This window comes from Elephas maximus, chromosome 9 (genome assembly GCF_024166365.1).
Source record: "Elephas maximus indicus isolate mEleMax1 chromosome 9, mEleMax1 primary haplotype, whole genome shotgun sequence".
In the NCBI taxonomy this organism is placed as follows: domain Eukaryota; kingdom Metazoa; phylum Chordata; class Mammalia; order Proboscidea; family Elephantidae; genus Elephas; species Elephas maximus.
The window spans coordinates 47,377,355-47,402,485 of record NC_064827.1 but is presented as its reverse complement, the minus strand read 5'-3'; the positions used below and the strand labels follow the sequence as shown (position 1 = coordinate 47,402,485).

Sequence of the window (25,131 nt, the reverse complement as noted above, 5' to 3'; positions counted from 1 at the left end):
GGAACCCCCACTGAAACGCTAAAACTGATTCAGATTCCTGCCAACCCTTGGTAAGTACATCAGAAATCACATTACCAATCCAGCCCAGTGCTTGGTCCCTGGCAATGGCATCAAGGAATATTGGTAACAGATACCAAAGAGTCCTGCCATTGGGGTTGACTTAAGTTTTCGTTACAGTGTCAAATTGTAAAAGTAATGTGCCCCTCGACATCCTTTGTTTACTTCAATATATTAGTGAACCATAATGGGACCCCTAACCCTCAGCCACCTATTTATATCTTCAGGCCATACCACATCACAGAAGAAAAGCTTTATACATTTATAACTCCCGTATAAAACAAGACCTCTTTCTAAAGCTTCCGCAGGTTCTTCCAGCATTCCAAGATATTATGTTCAATCCACTGTGCACTGAAATAGAAAAGCGTTAATATTTTTGTTCTATCCTTTCATTGAAGGTCTTTGAGTATTTTTTGTGGTCTTTTTTTTTTTTCACAGTTCAGCTGTGAGTCTTTGGAGGAGGGGGTGACAGCCCAAACAACAGGAATATTTTGGTTGAAGGAACCTGGATTCTGTTTTGCTTCAGCCTTTTTCTGATCTGTCCAGTCACAGCCACACCCTGGGCTGGCACCTCCAGAGATGCAGCTACACAGGTTTCCACTCTTTTTCCTGAGTTGGAAACCACAAACGATAGTCTTTAGATGTATTCCACATTTTCCCTAAAAGTCCACATCAAGGGCCTAGAGCTGAACTGTCTTTAGTAATTTCAGTTATCGTTAGCCACTTAAGCAATGGCTCCTCCTCCCAGGCATTGATATTGAAAGGCTCAGGTAACCAGGACACCTTTGGGTCCAAGGGCTAACCTGATGTGTAGACTAGGAAGGCAGTGCTTTGCTATACTGACTTTTAGGAAATGCTACATGTTCCAGATTAAATAATATTACCTAGTGTGTGGGGGACTTGCTCTTCTACGGACCGGGCATTGCTTCTCATATATATCATTATCATCCTGCCTTCACACAGATGTTTTTCAAGTTAAGTCCATATTATCATTCCAATTTTCAAAGATGTTAGTAAGCATTTTTCTCACAAGAATAACTTTACTTTTTGAACATCGAGCATAAGCATATTATATAAAAAAAAAGAGCATAAGCATATTATACTTTAACTCTATAGAACTAAGAACATACTATTCTTTCTTCAAACCCCAGCACTCATGTGAACAAAAGTGAAGTGATAATATACACCAGAATCCTAAGAATTAGAAAACAGAACTTGCCTGATAACCACTTCATTTGTGTTGCTCAGTTCCACCACCAGCACAGATGGGGATGCCTCGGTTGGAATGATTAAAGGAGGAACTGTTACATACTCCATTAAGGTATCACCTCTTTCAGCAATGCTTCCTTCTATCTGCAAATATTCTTGTTCAATCATAGACTTGATATCACAATCACCCTGTGCTTGCACTGCGTCATTGAGGATTTTATCAGCGGGCACTGGAAGTTTAGCATAGAGAATGGCTTTCTGGGGATTTGCAGAAATGTAGTCTATGGTGCATACATCAGAAAGTGACGCAAGATTTTTTAAGGCATCCTTAGGGAATTTCATTTTATACATATCCTCAAATGCTTTCGGGAGTGCACTGGCCCAAAGGCCATTTGAGTATTTCTCCAGCAGCTCTGCAACTTTCTCTTTGAAGTCTTCTGGCATAACTGCTGGACACCCTTTTAATGTTGGTGTTTGTTTTGGAGCAGGTAGCGAGGATGGAGGCACTTTTTCATTGTCCAGTTCACTTCCTGAAAGCTGTGTTCTCTTAGCTGGATAAAGAAGTAAATCTTGACCACCACTGCATGGTTTTTCCACCTAAAATTTTTAAATACAGTAGGCAAATGATAGATATTTCAATGGCAGCCTGAAAACACATTAATGCATTTTTAAATTTGAGAGCAACACAGTTTTCAAATTAATCAAGAGAATGCAAAAGCATAGATTTTACTACTTTCAATTTTACTATCCTCAATTACTAAGACTTTAATGCATTGCCTTCACTTGGAAATAACATCATGAGCCACACTTCAGAAATAAGCAGGGTAATAAAACAGTATTAATTTCACGTGCAAGGCATCTACCCTTCAATAAACCTAGGAAATCATGAGTGCTTCCGCCCTGTAAACTGCATATTTAATTCTCTCTGCCACATCCAAAGCAACAGATTACAAAACTGACTGACTACAAGGTAAAAAGGTTATCAAAACAGTAAGGAATAAACCAATGGGAAGAAAGCAAGAAAATGTTTAGACAGAACGGGAATGTCATCTCTTTCTTCTTCCTGCTATTTCCTCAGTTTTCCATAATTTAGGAAAAAAACATTCCAGAGTTAGGGTACATATTTTTACAACTACCACAGCATAAGGTTAGCTGAAAGTGTTGCCTCTTCAATGAACAAGAGTAAAAAACACCTGGCATTTCTATATCATCCAGTCTCTAATTTTATTTGCGTAGCATTCCTGAGGGGGTACAGCTTGATGGCATCTCTTTATATAAAGAAAAATTGATGTACGCCACTATTTCTCTCAAGTTCTAAGCCCTTCTAGTACTAGACCAGAGGTCGGCAAACTACGGCTCACAAACTAAATCCAGCTCACCACCTGTTTTTGCACGGCCCATGAGCTAAGAATGATTTTTGTATTTTTAAAAGATTAAAAAAAAAATCAAAATAGTAATATTTCATGACATGTGAAAATTACATGAAATTCAGTAGCCATAAACCAAGTTTTATTGGAACACATTCATTTATGTATTGTCTGTGGCTGCTTTTGTGTTGCAATGGCAGAGCTGAGTAGTTGCGACAGAAACTGTGTGGTTGTCTCAGTGCCCTTGGCTCACAAAGCCTAACACATTTATTGCCTGGCCATTTACAGAAGAAATTTTCTGACCCTGTACTAGACCACTGGACTAAAGAAATATTCACGGCCTTCTGAAATGTTCCTATTTTGTCAGATCCTATTTAGCAATTTCTTTTTTTTTTTTTTATTTAGCAATTTCTTAGTTGCAATTAAGCCCTTAGGAAGGTATTCCAGATGCTAGGGTAATAATACAGACTAACAAGAAGCCACTCGCCCAGGAGAACAAAATACTAAAGTACACTGGGTGGGAGGCTTATTAGTAAAGAACACTGACGCCCTTTATTTCACTCTCCACATAATGCTTAGGAAGAAGGAACATAAAACGTGTCTGTATAAGAAAGAAGGTATTATCTTATTCCCAGAGAAGAGCTTTAACAACAACAACAAAAAAGACACGGTTAATATGATTTAAAAATAGATAAACCTTTTAGTCTAACTATGTATTCTGGATGATACATAAGAGATGAATGGTTGTTAATATATTTATATCTGTAAGTATAAGGTTACATTTGGTTTCTCTCCTCATATTCTTCTGCCAACGTGCGCTTGAGTAGAGAACTGGGGGGAAATTCCACGCTGGAAAAACCCGAATCATCAGTGAAAGCGGATGTATGTGATGGAGTCTGTGTGTGGCAGCTGCAGGCATTCCTTATCACCAGTGGCGTATTGCTGTCAGCACCTTGTGATACTCTAAAGGGCGTATTAAATGATTTTCCCAATTTATATCCCTAATTTTAAACCACAGGGAGAAGAACGAATATTTGGAGTGCATCTCATTCTGCTCTTGATGGTTACTTCGCTTCTCTAGAGACCCGTGTTGTAAAGCCTGGAACCATAAAATGTCAATCCTCACTGCGCTTTAAGACACTTGGTAAGATACAAGAATACAGACTGGGTGTTCAGAAAAGGGCTGAGAAACGTATTTTGGGAATACGTGGAAAAAGAAAATAGAATTCTATGTGATGATTCACTTGTCATATAGAATCCACATTAACGAAATTTCAGATTAGACATGGCAGTCCTCCATACCCAAAGCCTGGCGAACCTGCAGGGCCTGTCTTAAAACCCTTCTTCAGTTTTCACCTACCAACCTCTTCTCAACCTTTATGACCTTTATGACCCCTTCCCTGACGCAGATTGTAGAGGCTAATTTCAGGAGAGGATATTCAGTCCCTTTTTTTTAAATTTATTTTGTTGTTGAGAATATACATAGCAGAAGATACACCAATTCAACAGTTTCTACATGTACAATTCAGATATACTGATTATATTATTCCAGTTGTACAACCTTTCTCACCCTCCTTCTCTGAGTTGTTCCTTACCCATTAACATAAGCTCACTGCCCCCTACGGTTCCAATCTAATCTTTCTAGTTGCTGTTGTCACTTTCATCCCATATAGATAGTTCTTAAAAGAGCATAATGCTCAAGGCAGACATTTTTTTACTAGGTTAGCTAAGCTATTGTTTGGTTTAAGTTTTAAAGATTATCTCAGGGCAATAGTTTCAGAGATTCATCTAGCCTCCATGATTCCAGAAAGTCTGGAGGCCATGAGAATTTGAAATTCTGTTCTGCATTTTCTCCCTTTTGATCAGGATTGTTCTATAGTATCTTTGATCAAAATATTCAGTAAGGGTAGCCAGGCACCATCCAGTTCTTCTGGTTGCATGGCAAAGGAAGCAGTTGTTCATAGAGGCAATTAGCCAAACATTCCATATCCTACTCCTATTCCTGACTCTCCTCCTTCCTCTGTTACTCCAGGGTGAAGAGAGACCAATTGTCATGCTTTGGATAGCCACTTACAAGCTTTTAAGACCCCAAGCACTACACATCAAACTATGAGGTAGAAGAGCAGCACTAAACATGTTATTAGGCCAATTAACTTGGATGTCCCATGAAACCATGATCCTAAACCTCCAAACTGAGGAACCAAATCCCATGAGGTTTTTCATATAAGTGCGATCATACAATATTTGTCCTTTTGTGATTGACTTATTTCACTCAGCATAATGTTTTCCAGCTCTATCCATATTGTAGACTGTATCAAGACTTCATTTCTCCTACTGGCTGAGCAGTATTCCATTGTATGTTTGTACCACATTTTGTTTATCCATTCATCTGTTGATGGGCATTTAGGGTATTTCCACCTTTTGGCTATGGTTTTAGTTCTTTTGGCTGTTATGAATGGTGCTGCAATGAACACTGGTGTACAAGTCTCTGTTTGAGTCTCTTCTTTCAAGTCTTTTGGGTATATACCTAGGAGTGAAATTGCTTGGCCATATGGTAGTTTTCAGTTTTTTGAGGAACTGCCACATTGTTTTCCACAATGGCTGTACCATTTTGTATTCCCACCAGCAACGGGTAAGGGTTCCAATTTACTTACATCCTCGCCAACATTCGTTATTTTCTGTTTTTCGTATCTTAGCCATTCTAGTAGGAGCGAAATGGTAACTCATTATGGTTTTGATTTGCATTCAATATTGTATTAGAAGTTCTAGCCAGAGCAATAAGACAAGAAAAAGAAATAAAAGATATCCAGATTGGAAAAGAAGAAGTAACTTATCTCAATTTACAGATATGATCCTATATACAGAAAACTCCAAAAAGGCTACAAAACTTCTAAAGCTAACAGAGGAATTTAGCAAAAAGTTGCAGGGTACAAGGTCAACAAACAAAAATCAGGTGCATTTCTAGTCAACAGCAATGAGAAATCTGAAATGGAAATTAGGGAAACAATTCCATTTACAATAGCATCTAAGAGAATAAAATACCTAGGAATAAATCTAACCAGGGATGTGAAGGATTTATACAATGAAAATTATAAAAACACTACTGAAAGACATTAAAGAAGACTTAAATAAATGGAAAGATGTTCCGTATAAAGACTTAATTTGTTAAGATGTCAATACTACCCAAAGCAATCTATAGATTCAATGCAATCCCAATCAAAATTCCAATAGCCTTCTTTACAGAAACAGAAAAAACAATCCTCAACTTTATGTGGAATGACATGAAGCCTTGAATAGCTAAAGCAATGTTGAAAGAGAAGAACAACGTAGGAGTACTCACACTTCTTGATGTCAAAACATATACAGGCCACAGTAATCAAAACGGCCTGGTATCGGTATAAGGATAGACACACAGACCAATGGAATAGAATTGAGAGTCCAGAAATAAACCCACACATCCATGATCAACTGATTTTTGACAAGGGTGCTAAGTCCATTCGATGGGGAAAGAAGACTCTCTTCAATAAATGGTGTTGGGAAAACTGAATTTCCACATGCAGAACAATGGAACAAGACCTATCCCTCACATCATAAACAAAAACAACTCAAAATGGATTAAAGACCTAAATGTGTGATCTAAAGCCATAAAATTCTTAGAAGAAAATGCAGGGGCAATGTTGTCAGGTCTAGCTTTTAACAATGGATTAACTAATATAATAACAAAAGCACAAATAGCAAAAGACAAAATAAACAAATGGGACCTCATAAAAATTAAACTTTTGTTCATCAAAAGACTTTACAAAAAAAGCGAAAAGACAAGCTACTGACTGGAAAATATCTTCAGAAACCATATGTCAGTTAAGAATTTCATAACCATATATGAAACTATATATGTTTTATATATGTTAAATATATATAAAACTTCGACAACAGCAAAAAGACAATCATAAAATGGGCAAAGAACTTGAAAAGATATTTCACCAAAGAGGACATTCAAATGGCCACCAAACACATGAAAAGGATATTCAGTCTTAATTATCTAAAATAACTGTCACAAGCTTCATTCCCCAACTGTCCACAGGGTTTCTTCTAACCCAAATGAGGATAAGAGGGGCTCCTCAGCTTTATAATCCTTTTCTTTCCAATGAAGGAAGTGGAAATATGGCATACCTCAACGCTGATTTAGTCTCCCCACTCCCAGTCCCAAACCTTACATTCTCATCTGTGCCTGAGATGCAATCAATCACCTAACAACTTTAACATGACCAGCACGATGAGTTCCAAAAAGGAGTTCAGTACAGACTACACCTCAACATAAAGAAAACAAAAATCCTTACAACTGGACCAATAAGCTACATCATGATAAAGGGAGAAAAAATTGAAGTTGTCAAGGATTTCATTTTACTTGGATCCACAATCAATGCCCATGACAGCAGCAGCCAAGAAATCAAACCATGCGTTGTGTTAGGCAAATGTGCTGCAGAAGATCCTATTTTTAAAGTGCTAAAAAGCAAAGATGTCACTTTGAGGACTAAGGTGAGCCTGACCCAAGCCATTGTATTTCTGATTGCCTCATATGCATGCAAAAGCTGGACAATGAATAAGGAAGACTCAAGAAGAATTGATGCCTTTGAATTATGGTGTGGGTGAAGAATCTGAATACAACATGGACTGCCAGAAGAACAAACAAATCTGTCCTGAAGAAGTACAGCCAGAATGCTCCTTAGAAGCAAAGATGCCGAGACTTCCTCTCACGTACGTGGACATTTTATCAGGAGGAAGCAGTCCCTGGGGAAGAACATCACGCTTGGTAAAGGAGGTAGGAAAAAGAAGACCCTCAACAAGATGGACTGACACAATGGCCGCAACAATGGACTCAAGCCTAACAATTGTGAGAATGGCACAGGACCGGGCAGCGATTCGTTCTGTTGTGCATGAGGTTGCTATGAGTCAGAATCGACTCAACAGCCCCTAAACAACAACACAGTTAAGACCTGGCGTGCCTCCTGCTGCCTGGCAGCTGCCCCCCAGTGCTTCAGTGCCAGGTCTTAGAGGGTACTGGCAGTAACTCTTCTCAGCTGAATGTATCTAGGTCCATCTGGCTCCAAAAAATGTTTTTGTTGTCTGAGAGATCCAAAAGATTAAAAACGACAGAGTCAAAGCCTTCTTCTGCCTGTATCAAAATGTCATCCAACATCCCAGTAAAGTGGCTACTAGCATATACCTGATTAGAACCTTCACGGAGGGAAAATTTCAGAGTGGCTATTTGGTCCCTGAAATTGATGCTGCCCGTTCTGATATTCAAATAGAAATCCCTGCAAGTGGCTATCTCTGAGTGGTAGGACTATGAGTGATTTTTATTTCTTTTATAACTTTGTTTTTCAATCTTTTTTACATAAAGTGTTCTATTTGATTAGGGAGAGAAGCACATTCAAAAGAAGAAGAAATACAACGTTGCACTTAATTTCTTCTCCAATTGTACGACAAACCATTACCAAGTTTTTTCTTATCCTAAATTTCATACATTGTGTTTGAGACTGTCTGGCTTTACTTGCAATAGTATCAGCCCTGGGTGTGCTATCAGTGTTTCTGCTTTTCAGCAAAGTGAAAACAAGTCAGATAAAAGAGAAAATACCCTGGTATAATTGTTCAAAAGCAGATTATACTGATAGGCTGTTAAAAAATATTCAGAGTTTAAAAAAAAATTTTCACACCATGCACAAAAACTAACTCAAAATGGATCAAAGACCTAAATATAAAATCTAAAACAATAAAGATCATGGAAGAAAAAATAGGAGCAATGTTAGGAGCCCTAATACATGGCAAAACAGTATACTAAACATTACTAACAATACAGAAGAGAAACTTGATTACTGGTAGCTCCTAAAAATCAAACACCTATGCTCGTCTAAAGACTTCACCAAAAGACTAGAAAGATTACCTACAGACTGGGAAAAAGTTTTTAGCTATGACATTTCTGACCAGCACCTGATCTCTAAAATCTACATGATACTGCAAAAACTCAACTACAAAAGGACAAATAACCCAATTAAAAAATGGGCAAAGGATATGAGCAGGTACTTCACTAAAGAACAGATTCAGGCTGCGAACAAATACAGAGAAATGCAAATCAAAACTACAATGATTTTCCATCTCACTCCAAGAAGGCTGGCATTAATCCAGAAAACACAAAATAATAAATGTTGGAGAGGCTGTGGAGGGACTGAACACTTATACATTGCAGGTGGGGATGTAAAATGGTACAACCACCTTGGAAATCGATTTGGCGCTTTCTTAAAAAACTAGAAGTAGAATTACCATACGATCCAGCAATCCCACCCCTTGGAATATATCCTAGAGAAATAAGAGCCTTTACACGAACAGCTATATGCACACATCTTCATCACAGCACTGCTTACAATCGCAAAAAGATGGAAGCAACCAAAGTGCCCATCCTTGGATGAATGGATAAATAATGGTATATTCACACAATGGAATACTACACATCCATGAAGAACAATGATGAATCCATGAAACATTTCATAACATGGAGGAATCTGGAAGGCATTATGCTGAGTGAAATTAGTCAGCTGCAAAAGGACAAATATTGTATGAGACCACTATTTTAAGAACTCAAGAAATAATTTAAACAGAGAAGAAAATATTCTCTGATGATTACAAGAGCAAGGAGGGAGGGAGAGGGGTTTTCACTAATTAGATAGTAGATAAGAATTTATGTGAAGGGAAAGACAACACACAATACAGGGGAGGTCAGCACAACTGGACTAAACCAAAAGCAAAGAAGTCTCCTGAACAAACGGACCACTTTGAAAGCCAATGTAGCAGGGGCGAAGGTTTGGGGACCATGGCTTCAGGGGACTTCTAAGTCAAGTGGCATAATGAAATCTATTAAGAGAATATTCTGCATCCTACTTTGGAGAGTGGCATCTGGGGTCTTAAATGCTAGCAAGCAGCCGTCTAAGTTGCATCAATTGGTCTCAAACCACCTGGAACAAAGGAGAATGAAGAATACCAAAGACGCCAGGTAATTATGAGCCCAACAGACGGAAAGAGCCACATAAACCAGAAACTACATCAGCCTGAGACCAGAAGAACTAGATGGTGCCTGGCTACAACCGATGACTGCCCTGACAGGGAACACAACAGAGAACCCCTGAGGGAGCAGGAGAGAAGGGGGATGCAGACCTCAAAGTCTTGTAAAAAGACCAGACTTAATGATCTAACTGAGACTAGAAGGACGCTGGCGGTCATGGTCCCCAGGCCTTCTGTTAGCCCAAGACAGGAACCATTCTCAAAGCCAACTCTTCAGACAGGAGTTGGACTGGACTATGGGACAGAAAATGATATGGGTGAAGAGTGAGTTTCTTGGCTCAAGTAGACACAAGAGACTATGTTGGCATCTCCTGTCTGGAGGGGAGATGGGAGGGTGGAGGGGGTCAGAAGCTGGCCAAATGGACTAGAAAAGAGAGAGTGGAAGGAATGAGTGTACTGTCTCATTAGGGGGAGAGCAATTAGGAGTACATAGCAAGACGTGTATAAATTTTTGTATGAGAGACTGACTTGATTTGTAAACTTTCACTTAAGGCACAATAAAAATTTTTTAAAAGAAGAGTTTTGAAAAATATTAATGGTTGTCAATATGACTGGCCATTTTCGGCATCCACAGTGCTTCACTAAGCAAATTCTAACCACCTAATAATTGATAGTGACTGCATCTAAACAGTCCTACTCAAATATGAAAGACACAACAAATAGCTAGGCAAGGTGTCTTACATTTCTGCTTCAGGTTCTACCCTCACTGCCTGGACAGAAAATTACGATGAAAGAAAAATGAATTCAAGTATTGAAAAAGCAACAAAAAATCAGTTGTTTTAGCACATGCAGTTGAGTAGGAAATCATTCATTTTAGGTAAAATTTTAACATCAGAAAGGTAGATGCTCTCACCTATAATTCTAGCAGGAGAAATTCTGGGGTTCTGTAGACATGCAGAGTAGCAAAGATGGAAATCTCAAAAAATGCCATAAATTCAACTACACAAATACTAGTAATTATGATGGAGTATAAAATAACTAGAAATGTAATATATTAATCAGAACCTGTGAAGTTTAATTTTTAAAAATTTTACTGCAAGGATGGCTTCTCTATCAAAGTTTAATAGTGAGTTATACAAATATCATGACAATAAAAAAGGCTCTAAGTTCACTGAGGACATGCTGTAAATTTCAGGATCGTCTATGGATTTAAAAAATAAAAGAACCATGTATATTCCACAAAGCGCTTCATGCTCTGAACCTTCAAACAGTCTGGTGAAAGCGTCCTCAAAAGTCCCCTGCACAACAGGGAAGTTTGAGGGGATACGTCAATGTGCTAACCCTGCACCCAGTGAGAAAATCCTTCCCAGAAAATAGTAAAACTGGAATGAACTGAATAGTAACCTTTGAAAATCCCATTACAGGAACAAACTCCACATTCCATATAAATCAGAGGCAACATCCTCATAAAGATGAAATGTTTTTGACTAAAGCTATGTTTTAATATAAAACTTGTCACAATGCCATTATTTGTTTTTATGTCTACCTCCCTCACTAGACTCTAAGTGTCTTAGTCACCGGTGGTCTCAGAAAAGGCTGTGACTGGCACGTTCAAGTGCAGTCAATGCTGTACGAAAAAACAGGATGGATGGAAGGATGGATGAGTGGGTGGATGGATAAGTGGGTGGGTGGATGGGTGGATGGATGGATGTGTGGGTGAATGGATGGATGTTTGTGGGCGGATGAATGGATGGATGGATGATTCTTGCCCAGAAGTGGATATGGGACTCAAGCCTGTGATAGTGGCCTACAGGATGAAGTGGTTAAAAAAAATAATAATAATACATACTGTCTTTAGGCCAGCTGCTTATAAAGAGGGAGTGTTGTATACTTTGTCCAACAATAGTTGGGGGCTAAAATATATATTTAAATTTAAAAATTTAAATCTATCAAAACACACGATATTCATGCGTATTTAATTCTACAAGGTCACAAGTACCAAGTAACTGCTAATGTTACCACTTAAAACAGTTACACCGTTGATTATAGTCCACGTAAATAAAACATTAAGAATCACCTAAGCAAAGGCAATCCTGCAGCAACAGTATTAACAAACGCTATTTTACAAACGGATACAAAGGTAGATAGGTATGTCAAGAAGTGTGGGAAGGTCTAAGGGAACACACCTACCTGCAGATATAGGTTTGGTGGTGGATAGTTCTACATACATAACTATAGGTGCTGCTCATATATTAATACAAACAATTGAGCACAAAAGGGCCACAGTTAGAGCAACTTCTTAAGACATGACCAAACACCTCACGGGAAGCAGTTTCTAGGCTCAAAGGCAAAAGACCATAAACTCGGTACTTCGGTGAGTATTTGTCTGGGGTCTTAAAAGCTTGCAAGCAGCCATCTAAGATACAGCTATTGGTCTCTTACCATCCAGAGCAAAGGAGGGTAAAGAAAACCAAAGACTCAAGGGCACAATTAGTCCAAAGGTCTAATGGACCACATGAACCACAGCCTACACCACCCGAGACCAAAAGAACTAGATGGTGCCTAGCTAGCACTACCGACTGCTCTGACTGGGATCACAACAGAGTGTCTCAGACAGAGCAGCAGAAAAATTGTAGAACAAAAATTCAAATTCACAAAAAAGACCAGGCCTACTGGTCTGACAGAAACTGGAGGAAACCCTGAGACTATGGCCCTAAGACGCCCTTCTGAACTGGAACTGAAGCCATTCCCAGAAAACACCTTTCAGCCAAACCACAGGCAGACCCATGAAATGAACACCTGAGAGGAATGTGCTCCTTAGAACAATCAATTACTTAAGATCAAAAGGGCAACATTTGCCCAAAAGCAAAGATGAGAAGGCAGGAAAGGGTAGAAAATCAGGAAGAAAGGAACGGGGAACCTAGAATGGAAATGGGGAGATTGCTGACACATTGTAGGGACTGAAACCAATGTCATCAAACACTTTATATACAAACTACAGAACGGGAAACTAACTTGCTCCGTAAACTTTCACCTAATGTGCAATAAAAAATTAAAAAAAAAAGAAAAAGAAACACCTAAAGGTAACCTATTTTGGTTTAAGAATCTAGCTACCTATCTTTAGCCAAACTATTCTGATCTATCATCTTATTATAATAACAGACTCCTAAGTAGAAGCCCTGGTGGCACAGTGGTTAAGAGCTACGACTGCTAACCAAAAAGTTGCCAGTTGGAATCCACCAGCCACACCTTGGAACTGCTACTGGATGGTTCAACTCTGTCCTATAGTGTTGCTATGAGCTGGAATCGACTCGCGGCAATGGGTTTTGGTTTTTGGAAGCAGGAATAGGTATGGAAATTGATAAATCAGATCACTTCTTAATTTTTTTTTCCAAAGGCAGTTTGTAAAACTTTTAAATCTGAATCCTATATTAATTTTTAAATAAAATGAAGGTATTCTATAAATAATTAGCTAAAAGAGTAGCTTAACGAAAATTTGTTCAACTTAAAGTCTTTTCAAATGACCAAGAAGCATACAAAATTTGAGGTTGATTAAAAAAATTCTTATTACCAGCAAGTTCAAGTTATTAAAATGGAAAAGCTATTAGTGGCTTTTAGTAGTATTAAATACAAAATGGTATACATACTATTATATATTAAATGCATTTTAAAAATAATATAAAATAAAAAAACAAAAGCAATTGTTATACACAAGGCCCTGAACTTTGTCATACTTCTCCTATAAACGAGAACCAGTATTTGTCAATCTTAGAGACAAAGCTTACTGAGATGATGTATGTCAAGTGCCTTGCCCTCCCTAGATAAAAGTTGATATGGCTAGTAACACAAGGGGGACAGGGAGCAAAGATGAGGAGGAGGGAGGAAAAGGAAAACGTACCGTGCAAATATGAGGCCAGTGTTCAAATTGTTGTAAAATTCCTTGATTAAGTTCTTCTTTATATAACTCTTTGTAAAAATGTGGAAGCTTAGATATCCAAATGCCATTGTTATGCTTGTCTAGTATTTCCTTTATGCGATTTTGAACCTCATCCAGTTTATAAATGTAAGAGGCAGGAGGCGTGACATTTGGTTTTTCAACAGTCTGATTTAAATTATCTTTAAATTAAAAAAATCATAGAATTAACCAAAATGTTTAACATTTTAGATTACCCCCATCACCTAGTACTTTACCTGTCTTTAGGCTCTGCTATTATATTGTAGGCTTGTAGGGGTCAAGGGACTTAGAAGGGATCAGGATTAAGCAAGGCAGCTCCTGAAAAACCACATTCTAAGTTTTAACTCTGAAATAACTAGCAGGGTCAACAGTCACCCACAGAGGGATGTATAGTAGCCCCCTTTATTCTGCATGGGTGCTTCATAGTTTGAACATCAGGATGGCTTGCTATAAAAAGAATAATGAAATTGATTTAAGCAACCATTTTCTACATGCAACTAAGTTAATTTTTAGACAATGCTGGGATATATGCAACGCTGAATACAACTATATCCACAAAGCCTAAGAAGTATGTCTTAATATAAAGACTGAAGATTTGGTAGAAGATAAAAAATTGTCCACACTTAAGAGAGCATGGATTTTCCCCTTTAGCAGAATAATTTAGCAATACACAAAAACCAAACAAAAAAACCAAAACCCAGTGCAATACACAGAGGCCCAAAAATTGTTCCACCTACAGTAATCATCCTAGTCTCAGTGTCTAAACATAAATAAAATGTTTGGAGCCCACAGATAATTGTTAATAATATTCATAAGGGAATATTTATGAGGTTTTATAAATATTTATAAGGTTTTGGTTAGCCCTCTTACATTTACTTTCTATTTAATGGCTGAATTAACATGCTAAGAGAATAAATGAATTTGAGGGTTCACTATAGCTGACAGCTCTGGTATTTTAAGAACTATGGAATCCATTCCAAACCTCTTCTAAGTTTCACTGAGATATAGATCAGAATATATTAAATGTTATCACCTAAAAGTAAAAGATATTATTTTAATCAGACAGTATTTCTGCTGGGATTTAATAATTTTTATTTTACTTCTTTATTGGCCAGTGGAGACATACACGTTGGTTTCAGGATGCTGGCCTTGGGGGATGTGAGGATGCCAAAGGCTATGCTATTCCTCCAGGACGTCCAGACGCTGACTCTGCTTTTCCCACCACAGTGCAGGAGAACCTGCAGGCTTTGCTGAGACTGAGTCTGGCTCAGCGAAAGCAGGGTCCTGGCTGTTCATAAATATTTCCTATATAAGGCCATATTCCCAAACAATGATATAAAAGGACTAGGGAGAGGGAAAAGATGAGTCTTGCAGAACGGGCCAGACCCTCCCTTACTGAGAGGGAGTCAACAGCTGATCTGGAGTCTTTGTAAATGTGGCTGTTCGCTGGGGCCACCAGAGTCAACTAAGCTGCTGTATCTTTTGTTAAACAAATCAGGGAAGCAATCTAGCCTGCCAGAATGAAGGAGAGGTTGTGTGGACGCATGCATACTATGTCTGCCAGGTAATTCGCAACCGTCCTAAAACAAATCTGCTTGGTTCTGCAGGAAAAGTTTATAGGAATTTAACCCTCCAAAAGGATTTCAGATAATGCATATGTAAAAGTAATTCCTAGAAACAAAAATCACACTGTTAACTAATTTTCATAAGAAATACTGACTTTACTGACGAGTCATGCTTCAGATAATACATGTGTAAAAATAATTCATATAAGCAAAAATCATACGGGAGATGTGCTCTGCTACAAAATTAATGAGTTTCAATTTGGTAAGAATCACACTTGAAGCAGCAAATCATTTAACATCACATTTGAATTTCCTGGAGTGCAGGTACTGGATCTGAAAAAGCTGTTTCTCGGGGTAGGTCTATGAGCAGGGGATTCACAGACTGGTAAGAGGATAAGACAAGTGAGTATACTTCTCTTCTTCAGATTCCTTGACTTTATTATGTGTCCTACTGTTGCCTTTTTTTTTTTTTAGTTGCCTTACTGAAAAGCCCTTTGGGATTTTATAACCTGAGTAGTCATTTATATTTATGATTAGTGGTCACTGCACTCAGTTTAGGGTGGCAGCTTTTAAATGGATATTAAGTTCTTGAATTTAAGTCCCATATTTACATATTTTAAATCCAAAGCTGGGAGCTTCCTTTAAGTGAGGCCTCTAATTGATGAGTGCCAGGCTAAGGAGGGCCACAGTGTCTCTCTGCAGGTAACTTGTTGAAGTGAAACAGAGGTCTGTTAAGAGAAAGGCCTCAAGTCAAAATAGGAGTGATACCCTCGGACGTATTATTTTCTCTTTAGATCACTTCAATTCATGATTAAAAAACTGGGGAAAAGGGAAGGAGAGAGATAGTCAGAGTAAGATAGGGTGAGAACCAATGGAAAAGGCCACCATCCAGTATTCTCCTTGGGCCTCTGAGGTTCCAGACGCCAACACGCATCACGAAGATAATGTTTGGAAAACATACCGTTCATTTCCTTACTACTGGGTCTTGATAGATGCATCTGAAAAGCTGGTGGAAGAGATGCCTTTGGACTAAACCTAAGATGCAAAAAACAAACAAAATAAAAATTTGAATAGCAAAGTCTGTATCAAGTTTTAAACACTGTGCTTTGAATTTAAAGTCTCTGGCATTGAACAGCAAAAGAAGTCATCAGACTATTTCCAACTCAGCATGGCCTCATATCGTTCACATTTCACATATATCCAGTGAATGTTCGCATTCATTTTAGGTAAAACTAAATTTAAACTAGGTCTTTAAAGTTATTACTTAAAAGCTTCTTTCAGAACTTGGACATCAGAATTCCAGTTAATCACCTTTAAGGACTAGCAAAACAAAACAATGAAAACCATCCAAAGAATAAATTGAAAATAAAGACTATTTTGAAAGATAACCAAAAAAAGAAGGATTTGCATCACCAGATATTGAAATGCACTATAAAGTTACAATATTTAAAACAGTTGGACAGGTGAGTAAAATAGTAGAAAGCTTAGAGGCGCTCAACTTTCATTATATCTTAGCTCATGACAAAAGTGGCATTTAAACCAGAGAAGGGAGTGATTGCTCAAATAACTGTTTGGGAAAGAAGAAACACGGATCCCTACCTGGTACCCTCACCAAAAGAATGTTTATACAGATTATATCTGAGATTTGTGTGAGGAACATTTTTCTAAATATAAGGACAAATAAATAAAGCACACAAAAAAAGGAATCATTTGTGTTCATGTATGTCTCCCTCACTAGACCCTACGTGTTTTAATTACTTGCATTCCCAGTACCTAGGGCAGTGCTTGGTATACGGAAGGGAAAATGAACACTGTAAGAATGAACAGCATGAATGAATCAATGACTATATCTTGCCCAGAAGTGGGCGTAAGGCTAGAGTGGGTGATTATGACACAGTACATATTTTCCCAATTTTTAAATAGTGTGGAGTACTCTAAAAATCAGATCAATTCTTTAAAATGAAGCATATTTCCTCACAATATTTTAATCCTAAAAGAAATGATTAGGTTGCAGGCCACCAGTAAAGCTTATTCCATATGTGATGCTATGCAATTATAAGAGCATCATATTGGTGGATAAATGCATATGAGTAATAACAGAAGATGCCAAAAACATATCCAACTCCTACCTTTACAGAACTGGTAGGAAGACAGCACTCCTTTCCCCTGCATCAGCCCTAAAAATGTAAACTGAAACCTTCCCCTGCTTTGAGTCAGCATCGAGGGCTCCAATTGAAAACTGAAAAACCAAACCTGTTGCCTTCGAGTAGATTCCGACTCATAGCAACCCTACAGGACACAGTACAACTGCCGCATAGAGTTTCCAAGGATTGCCTGGTCGATTCGAACTGCCGACCTTTTGGTTAGCAGCCGTAGCATTTACCCATTATGCCACCAGGGTTTCTGGCTCTAATGGAAGGCAGAGGGATATGAGCAAAAAAGTGAAGATACAGAGAGACTACAGAAGAGACTGCTATAGTTCAAGCATTGCTAGGTCTAGTAGAAAGCAAAGAAAACAGTCCACATAGCAAAAGTTTCAAGGGAAACTGTAGAGCTACATGAAAACCAGACATAATAAAATAAGATGAAAGAGATCCAACAAATTTTATAACAATAAATATAAAAGATTAAACTCACCTCTTAAAAGACAAAGACTTAGACTGGTCTAAAAACAAATCTAAACATATACTGTTCATTAGAGACATGTTCTTATCTCACAAACGTTTAAGCACTTACTATATGTCAAGCAGTGTGCCAGACAGTAATGATAAATCATAAGCAAGAATGACATGTCCCTCTTCTCATGGACTATACGGTATAGCTGAGAAAACTGACTGTGGTAAGTAGCTACTAAGATAGTCCCGAATGATCTTGCCTTCTGGTACTCAAGGCCTTGTGTAATTCAGTTTCCTTGAGTAATTTGTTTCTAACCAATAGAATACTTCAACGCTGAAGAGGATGACAACTCATGAGATTACAAAAGATCCTAACTTCCATCTTGCTAGAATAATGTCTTCCTTGCTGGCTTTGATGAAGCAAATTGACTTGTTGGGGAGGCCTGTGTAACAAGGAGCTGAAGGCAGCCTTTGGCCAACAGCCAGCTAGGACCTCAGGAACAACCTAAAAGGACCTTAATTGTGCCAGTAATCATGTGAGCAAGCTTGGAAGCAGATCCGTCTTCAGTTGAGCATTCAGCTAAGACCCCAGCCATGGCTGACACCTCGATTCCAGCCTCGTGAGAGACCCTGAAGCAGAGGACCTAACTGGATTCCTGACTCACGGATAATACGACGTAATAAAAGTGTTGTTTTAAACTGCTAAATTTGTGGTAATGTGTTTGTTACACGACAATAGGTAACAAATGCACCAACAAATCTAAATATCAGAACAAAGTCCACTAGCTGCTGTGATGGGGCAACAGGTGTGAAAGCACACAACTGAAGCAACAAACCAAGTTAGAAGACGGAGAGAGGAGGAAGTAGAGAGGCAGTTATTGGCATTTATTACAAAACTATAATAATATGAATAGTTTGGTACTGCAAAAGGATAATCAATGATGCCACATAGAGCCCAGAAACTGCTTCATATATTTACAAGAATTTAGAACTGGTAAAGATAGCATTTCAAACCAGCAGGGAAAGAAAGGACTATGTAATAACTAATTTTAGGACATTTGGTTAACAGAGGAAAAAAAAAAAAAAAAAGATCCTACTCATACTATATAGCAAAATAAATTCTGGATGAATTCAAGATTTAAACGTAAAAAATGAAACCATAAAAATCCTAAAGGAAAACAGAAGGCATGTTACATTATATTGGGATGGAAATGTTTTTCTGCAAAAATACTGTCAACATATTACAGACAAAGGGATGTCCTTAATTTATAAACCACTTCTACAAGTTAGGAAGAAAAAGCCAATAGAAAAATTATGCAAAGGACAAAGATAAGTAATTCATAAAAGACCTACAAAGGGGCTAATAAGTATATGATGAAATATATAACTTCTTTAAGAATCAAAATCAAAGAACTGAAAATTAAAGCACAGATACATTTCGTCACCTTTCAAAATAGCAAATTAAAAACAGAAGCCCAATGTTGGCAAGGATATAAGAAATAACCACTTCCAATTCATTTCTAGAAGAATATAAACTGGTATAAACTGTTTGGAGCACAAATCAGTAAGAACAGCCTTAATGTGTATTCCCTTTTACCCATAAATTCTATTCCCACCAATTTATTCTAAGGAGCTAGGCGTGAATATACTCAAGGATTTTTCTATAAATATGTTTATTGCAGAATTATTTATAATAGTGAAAATCATTTATATTCAACCATAAGAGACTGAACAATGGACTACGCTGACATTAAAAATGATAATATATAAGTATATTTAATAACATGGAAAATGTTCACAAGTTATAAAACAGTAATGAATAGCATGATTCAATTTGTATTTAAAAAAACTTATATACACATAAATTTTTTTAAGAAGTTTTTGTTTTTGTTTTAACGATGTCTGGACTAAAGGCGATTTTTTCTTCTTTTTACCTTCTTGTACTTTACAAATTTTTCACACCATGTGTATAATTGTTTTGTAATTAGAACAAAGCAATAAATATAATTTTTAGAATGCTTTCTACACATATTTAGTAAATAAGTTATAAACATTCAAGGGTTCAGAAATAATAAATTTACATTCATTTACTTTATCTTAATACTTGAAAGACAGCTTTTTAATCATGTGCCTGTTAGTTAGTGACAGTCATTTATTCCTATCCAAAGTCCATGCTCTTACCACAATATACATACAGCCATCTCTTGTCTCCTTCTAAACTAACGGGAACCTCAGCCTTCAGCACCATACGTATTTAAGCTTTAGCCATACTGTAACTTTAATAGAATACAATGATCACAAACTGTATTATTTTGGAGATAAACATTTCCTTCCCTCATATGAGGAGTCTGGTGGTGCAGCGGTTAAAGCGCTTGGCTGCTAACCAAAATGTCAGCAGTTAGAACCCACCCGCGGCTCCATGGGAGAAAGATTTGGCAGTTGGCTTCTGTAAAGATTTACTGCCTTGGAAACCCTATGGGGTAGTTCTACTCTGTCCTATAAGGTCGCTATGAGTCGAAATTGACTTGATGGCAGTAGGTTTGGTTTTTTGTTTTTGTTTTCCCTCATATATATATATATATACCAGAGAGACCACAAGTCAATCATATAGTCATACTTCTGACCCCTCTCTTTCTATTTTACTGGAGAAGACACATGGTAAACTCAGAGTCAAATTTACAATGATGAATATCAGATACGGTATTTTCTAGAACCTTCTAGCTCATTAAGTGGCAGGCATGAGTTCTTAACTAGAGTTCTTAATAGTGGGCTTCACGGCCCTCCAATCTCCTGAACTTGTGTACAAAGATACATGTACATGTTCAAAAATATATGTATATGTGCATGCTTTTTTTTTTTTTTTCTGAGAAAAGCATTCACAACTTTAATCAGCTTTTCAAAAGGTTTGGTGACCCTAAGTTTAAGTACCTGTCACGACAGGTTTAACTGTTTCTACTACATTGATCTAGAAGTGGAAATTAAAAAAAAAAAAAAAAAAACTTCTGCTATGGTTGTATTTTGCTAAGAGTAACTTTTTTCATTTTAAAACTAAAAAGGTTGCCCATAACATGTGCTACCAGGTGGTATTTCGATTTCTCTAAAAGTTTTCTTTCTATTTGTATTAGGCTCTTTTTTCAAAAAAAAAAAAGATTTGATAAACATGTTTTATAACATCTTGGTCTGTAATTAAAATAGTCTGTAGCATAGTCCATATGAGAGCATTTTAACAGTTGAAGGCAGCAAGGTACACAATTCTACAAACCCTTAAAACTAAAAGCATACAGAAGGCTTCTGAAGTGATTTTTTTAAACTTTTCTATTTTTAAATAATTACAGATTCATGGGAAGTTGGTAAACAACTTACAGGGCAATATCAAAGCCAGGAAACTGAAACCACAGAGTTTATTCACATTTCACCACTTTTATATATACCCTTTTATCTGTGTGTGTGTGTAGTTCCGGAAACCCTGGTGGTGTAGTGGTTAAGTGCTACAGCTGCTAACCAAAGGGTCAGCACTTCGAATCCACCAGGCACTCCTTGGAAACTCTATGGGGCGGTTCTACCCTGTCCTATAGGGTCACTATGAGTCAGAATCGGCTCCACGGCACTGGGTTTGGTTTGGTGTGTAGTTCTGTGTAGTTTTATCACATGTATAGATTCATGTAACTACCACCACAATCAACATACAGAACTGTCCCATCACTACACGGCTCTCTCTTACTACCCCTTTATAGTCACAATCACCATATTCCAGGCTTTACAGGTCATACAGTCTCTGCTGCAACCACTCAACTCTACAGGTGTAGCTTGAAAGTAGCCACAGTTAATACGTAAATGAAGGGACACGTATATGTTCCGATGAAGTTTTATTCACGAAAACAAGAAGAGAGCTGGATTTGGCCCATGGGTCTTAGTGTGTCCACTCCTGAGCTACCTTATAAAAATCATAAAATTTTTAGATCATATAGCTTAACATTTTCATTGGACAAATGAGGAAACCACAGTTCCAAAAGATTAAATACTTAACTCATTTAACCTGGTTAGTAAATGGCAGCATCAAAACTCAGACTTTCAGGCTGTCTTCTTACTGCCAGCCCAGTATTCTGAAGCATGGCTGTATGATGCTAGTGTGTAACTGTGGATTACTGGAACACAGTGGAGTATGCAACTCAAGCAGACTTTACTTACTTAAAAGATTTCCAGAGAAAGTTTTAAGTTATGCTAAAATATAATCTTAAAACAATTATAAGCATTTTTAAAATGAATCTTACAGGGAGCGATTACCAAAGATACAGAGAAAATACAGAATGGAGATAAACTCAGAGAATGATGTTCATGTAGCCAGGAAAAGTGGACCTACTAGTCATGATGCATTCCTCTACTTCATGTGAATTTATATTAGACACAACAGAAAGCATAGCTCTTACCCTGAACATACATTTTTAACATTTATTATCTTAGGTTCACCAAACTTTTCCTTTTAGCCCAAGACTAAATACCTGCTGTTGGGAGACAAGGTCACGTGTCTCTGCGTGGGAACATTTTTCAATACTTCGCTTCCAAGAGTCGTGTGTACTGTGTAAGGTGGCATTTCGGCACCAGACTTAACTCCAAGAGAGTTTCCTTTATCTCTTAACAGTGCTGGAGGAGGCTTCTTGTTGACAGAAAAATCTGAAGAAAATCCTGGTTGTCTGAGCGTTGCTTTTGGTTTTCCTATGAAGTTACGCATATATAATGGAATCAATTAGCTTCCCAAAACCCTGGTTTTATTACGTGATTCCCCTGACCAGATGTTTTCAGTATCTATCTCAGAACAGTTTGTAAGGACATGAGGAGGTTGCCACTAGAAGAGAAGATTGGCAAGCACTCAGCAGATGAAGTTCCCCAAAATGTGTCACCATCTGCTAGACTAACCGGTTACTTTCCTTCTACTCACCAATTTAACAATTTGGTGGCTGCCACCCCATGTCCTTTCCAAGCCATCACACTCAGTCATACTTCAGCCCTCCCATGTCTTCTCCATCAATCCAGATTCCACCCATCTTTTGAGATCTAAGTTCAAGTCTCCCCTTTGCCAAGAAGCCTTCCACAGCCATTCTCATTCACAGCAATCACTCCCTTGTCTAAAACGTTCATTGTGGCATTCAGTCCTCTACTGTTTTGTATTATCACTGAGCTGTGTCTTGAGAATTTAAGTGCTCAAGAAACACAGGTTGAGTTGCCTGTTAACACTGAAAAACTCATTGCCGTCAATTCTGACGCATGGCCACCCTATAGGACAGAGGAGAACTGTCCCATAGAGTTTCCAAGGAGTGCCTGGTGGATTTGAACTGCCGACCTTTGGGTTAGCAGCTATAGCTCTTAACCACTATGCCAACAAGGTTTCCATAATGCTTGTGTGTACTATATAATTCACAGTTTTCTGGAAACAGAGGTTTTGTACTAAAAGATATGATTTGCTAAAGACAATACTAAATCATTAAGTTCTTGGTTAGTCGAACATCTAGATGAGGCTTTCCCCCAAATAACCTAAAAGAATAAAGCCAAACTTGGTTATAGTAAGTTTCATTAAAATCTGCTTCGAGTTGTTTCACAATGAGTAATTACTTCATTTGGTAATTCATGTTCATCTCATTCACTCAATAATTTCAAATGAAACATGAGGTTTCAGATTTTTCTCTTGACATGAATGTTAACACATATAAGATGTTCATCATGAACACAAGCAACATTTCCACCATTCTTTTTAGCAGGTATTCATACCAAAACCAAACCAAGCCAGGGCCATTGAGTCGATGCCAACTCATAGCGACCCTATAGGACAGAGTAGAACTGCCCCATAGAGTTTCCAAGGAGCGCCTGGTGGATTCGAACTGCCGAACCTTATGGTTAGCAGCCGTAGTACTTAACCACTACACCACCAGGGTTTCCACAGGCGGCAGGCTTAAAGATTTTTGCACGAAAGAAACCCTTACCTTCTAGAAAAAACGGCATGGTTTTCTTCACTCTCATCTGGCAATTCACTTGCCTCCCCACTTTCCTTTTAGAACTCCTCTGGCGAGCCACAAGTTGGGCAATTCTCGCAGTTTCTGTGCACGCCACAGCATAGCAGGTTATCTATTCATGACAGGCAGGGTGAGGGGAGAGACATTTTTTAGTTCATTGCTGCCCAGAAGTCAATTTGGGACAGCGTACCTGTCCCAAATCAAGCTATATACAAATCATCATGTCTCTCTTTCCTTGATAATGTTAGAGCAAACTTGCATTTTCTACCAGGGTTGAATCAAGCATAATTGAGAGTACATTTAATCATCTTCTTTCCCCAAGTTAAAATTTTCATTCATTCCTTAAACAAGTATTTATTAAGTATCTACAATGTGCTGGGTACTATGGGATTAACAAGTGAATCCGAAGAAACCCGTTTTTCATTTCAAGAGTGATAATTCATGGAATACTAAGTGTCCTGCATACATTACCTCATATTGTCCGTGAGATATATTTTATTCCCATTTTACATATGGAAAAGTAGAGGCTTAGGCAAGTTAAGCAACCTTCTCAGGTCACACAGCTAGGTTCTCTCTGATCCTTTATTAACTTATTTATTCATTCAGACATTTGAACATTCTTGTGTTCACCACGTTTATTAAGTATCAACTATTAGGGGTAAAAAAGTCTCTCATCCTCAAAAAACTTGTGAAGGCAAAAGAGAAAGGTGAAGAGACTAAATACAAAACGCTGATACTCCTGAGTCTTAGGCAGCTGTATTACAAGATGCCAAGGAGACAGAAAGGAGGGCTTCCACTGGGGAGGGTCAGGGAAGGAGATTCTCTGACACTGCAGCAATTTTATTACTAATATTTAATAAATTACATTAATGTATACCTTTTCTTTGTAAAAACCATTGTAGATAAGGTTAACTTCCCCTCTGACAACTCCCCTGATCCTGGCTTCTTTTTGCTTCCTCCACCTTTCCCTTCCTATTACCAGTTTTGGTGAGAAATACTCCAGACCTATCCTATGTACCTACATACACAGAAGTGTACCCAGGAAAAATGCTGTCATTTGGGGTAGGTGTGTTTTTGTTTTTCTTTTGGGTGGTGGTTTGTCTACATTCTATCATACTGTCCACTGAGTAAATACCAAGAACTGAAACTGCTGGCTCACAGAGTATATGCAATAAAAGATCTATCTACTACCACCAAATTGCCCATATTATATATAAAACATTTTCATCCAGAGAAACCAAAGGATTTAAAATTGTTGAATAATTTGATCATACTCGACAGCACTGGGTTGGGTGGCATGAAGGA

General features: G+C 37.8%; 2 protein-coding genes across 2 annotated transcripts in view; one reads left to right on the top strand and one right to left on the bottom strand.

Moving 5' to 3' along the window:
- The window catches only part of XPA (XPA, DNA damage recognition and repair factor), a 556,316-nt gene that overhangs the window by 206,835 nt on the left and 324,350 nt on the right, over positions 1 to 25,131 (top strand). The window lies entirely within an intron of this gene.
- TDRD7 (tudor domain containing 7) overlaps positions 1 to 25,131 on the bottom strand; it is a 65,249-nt gene that overhangs the window by 27,965 nt on the left and 12,153 nt on the right. Inside the window, exons 3-7 of the mRNA XM_049896803.1 lie at positions 23,797 to 23,938; positions 22,321 to 22,534; positions 16,168 to 16,241; positions 13,585 to 13,802; positions 1,277 to 1,863 (exon numbers count right to left, since the gene is read on the bottom strand). Coding sequence (XP_049752760.1) covers positions 1,277 to 1,863; positions 13,585 to 13,802; positions 16,168 to 16,241; positions 22,321 to 22,534; positions 23,797 to 23,938 — 1,235 coding nt within the window. The remainder of the gene's footprint in view (positions 1 to 1,276; positions 1,864 to 13,584; positions 13,803 to 16,167; positions 16,242 to 22,320; positions 22,535 to 23,796; positions 23,939 to 25,131) is intronic.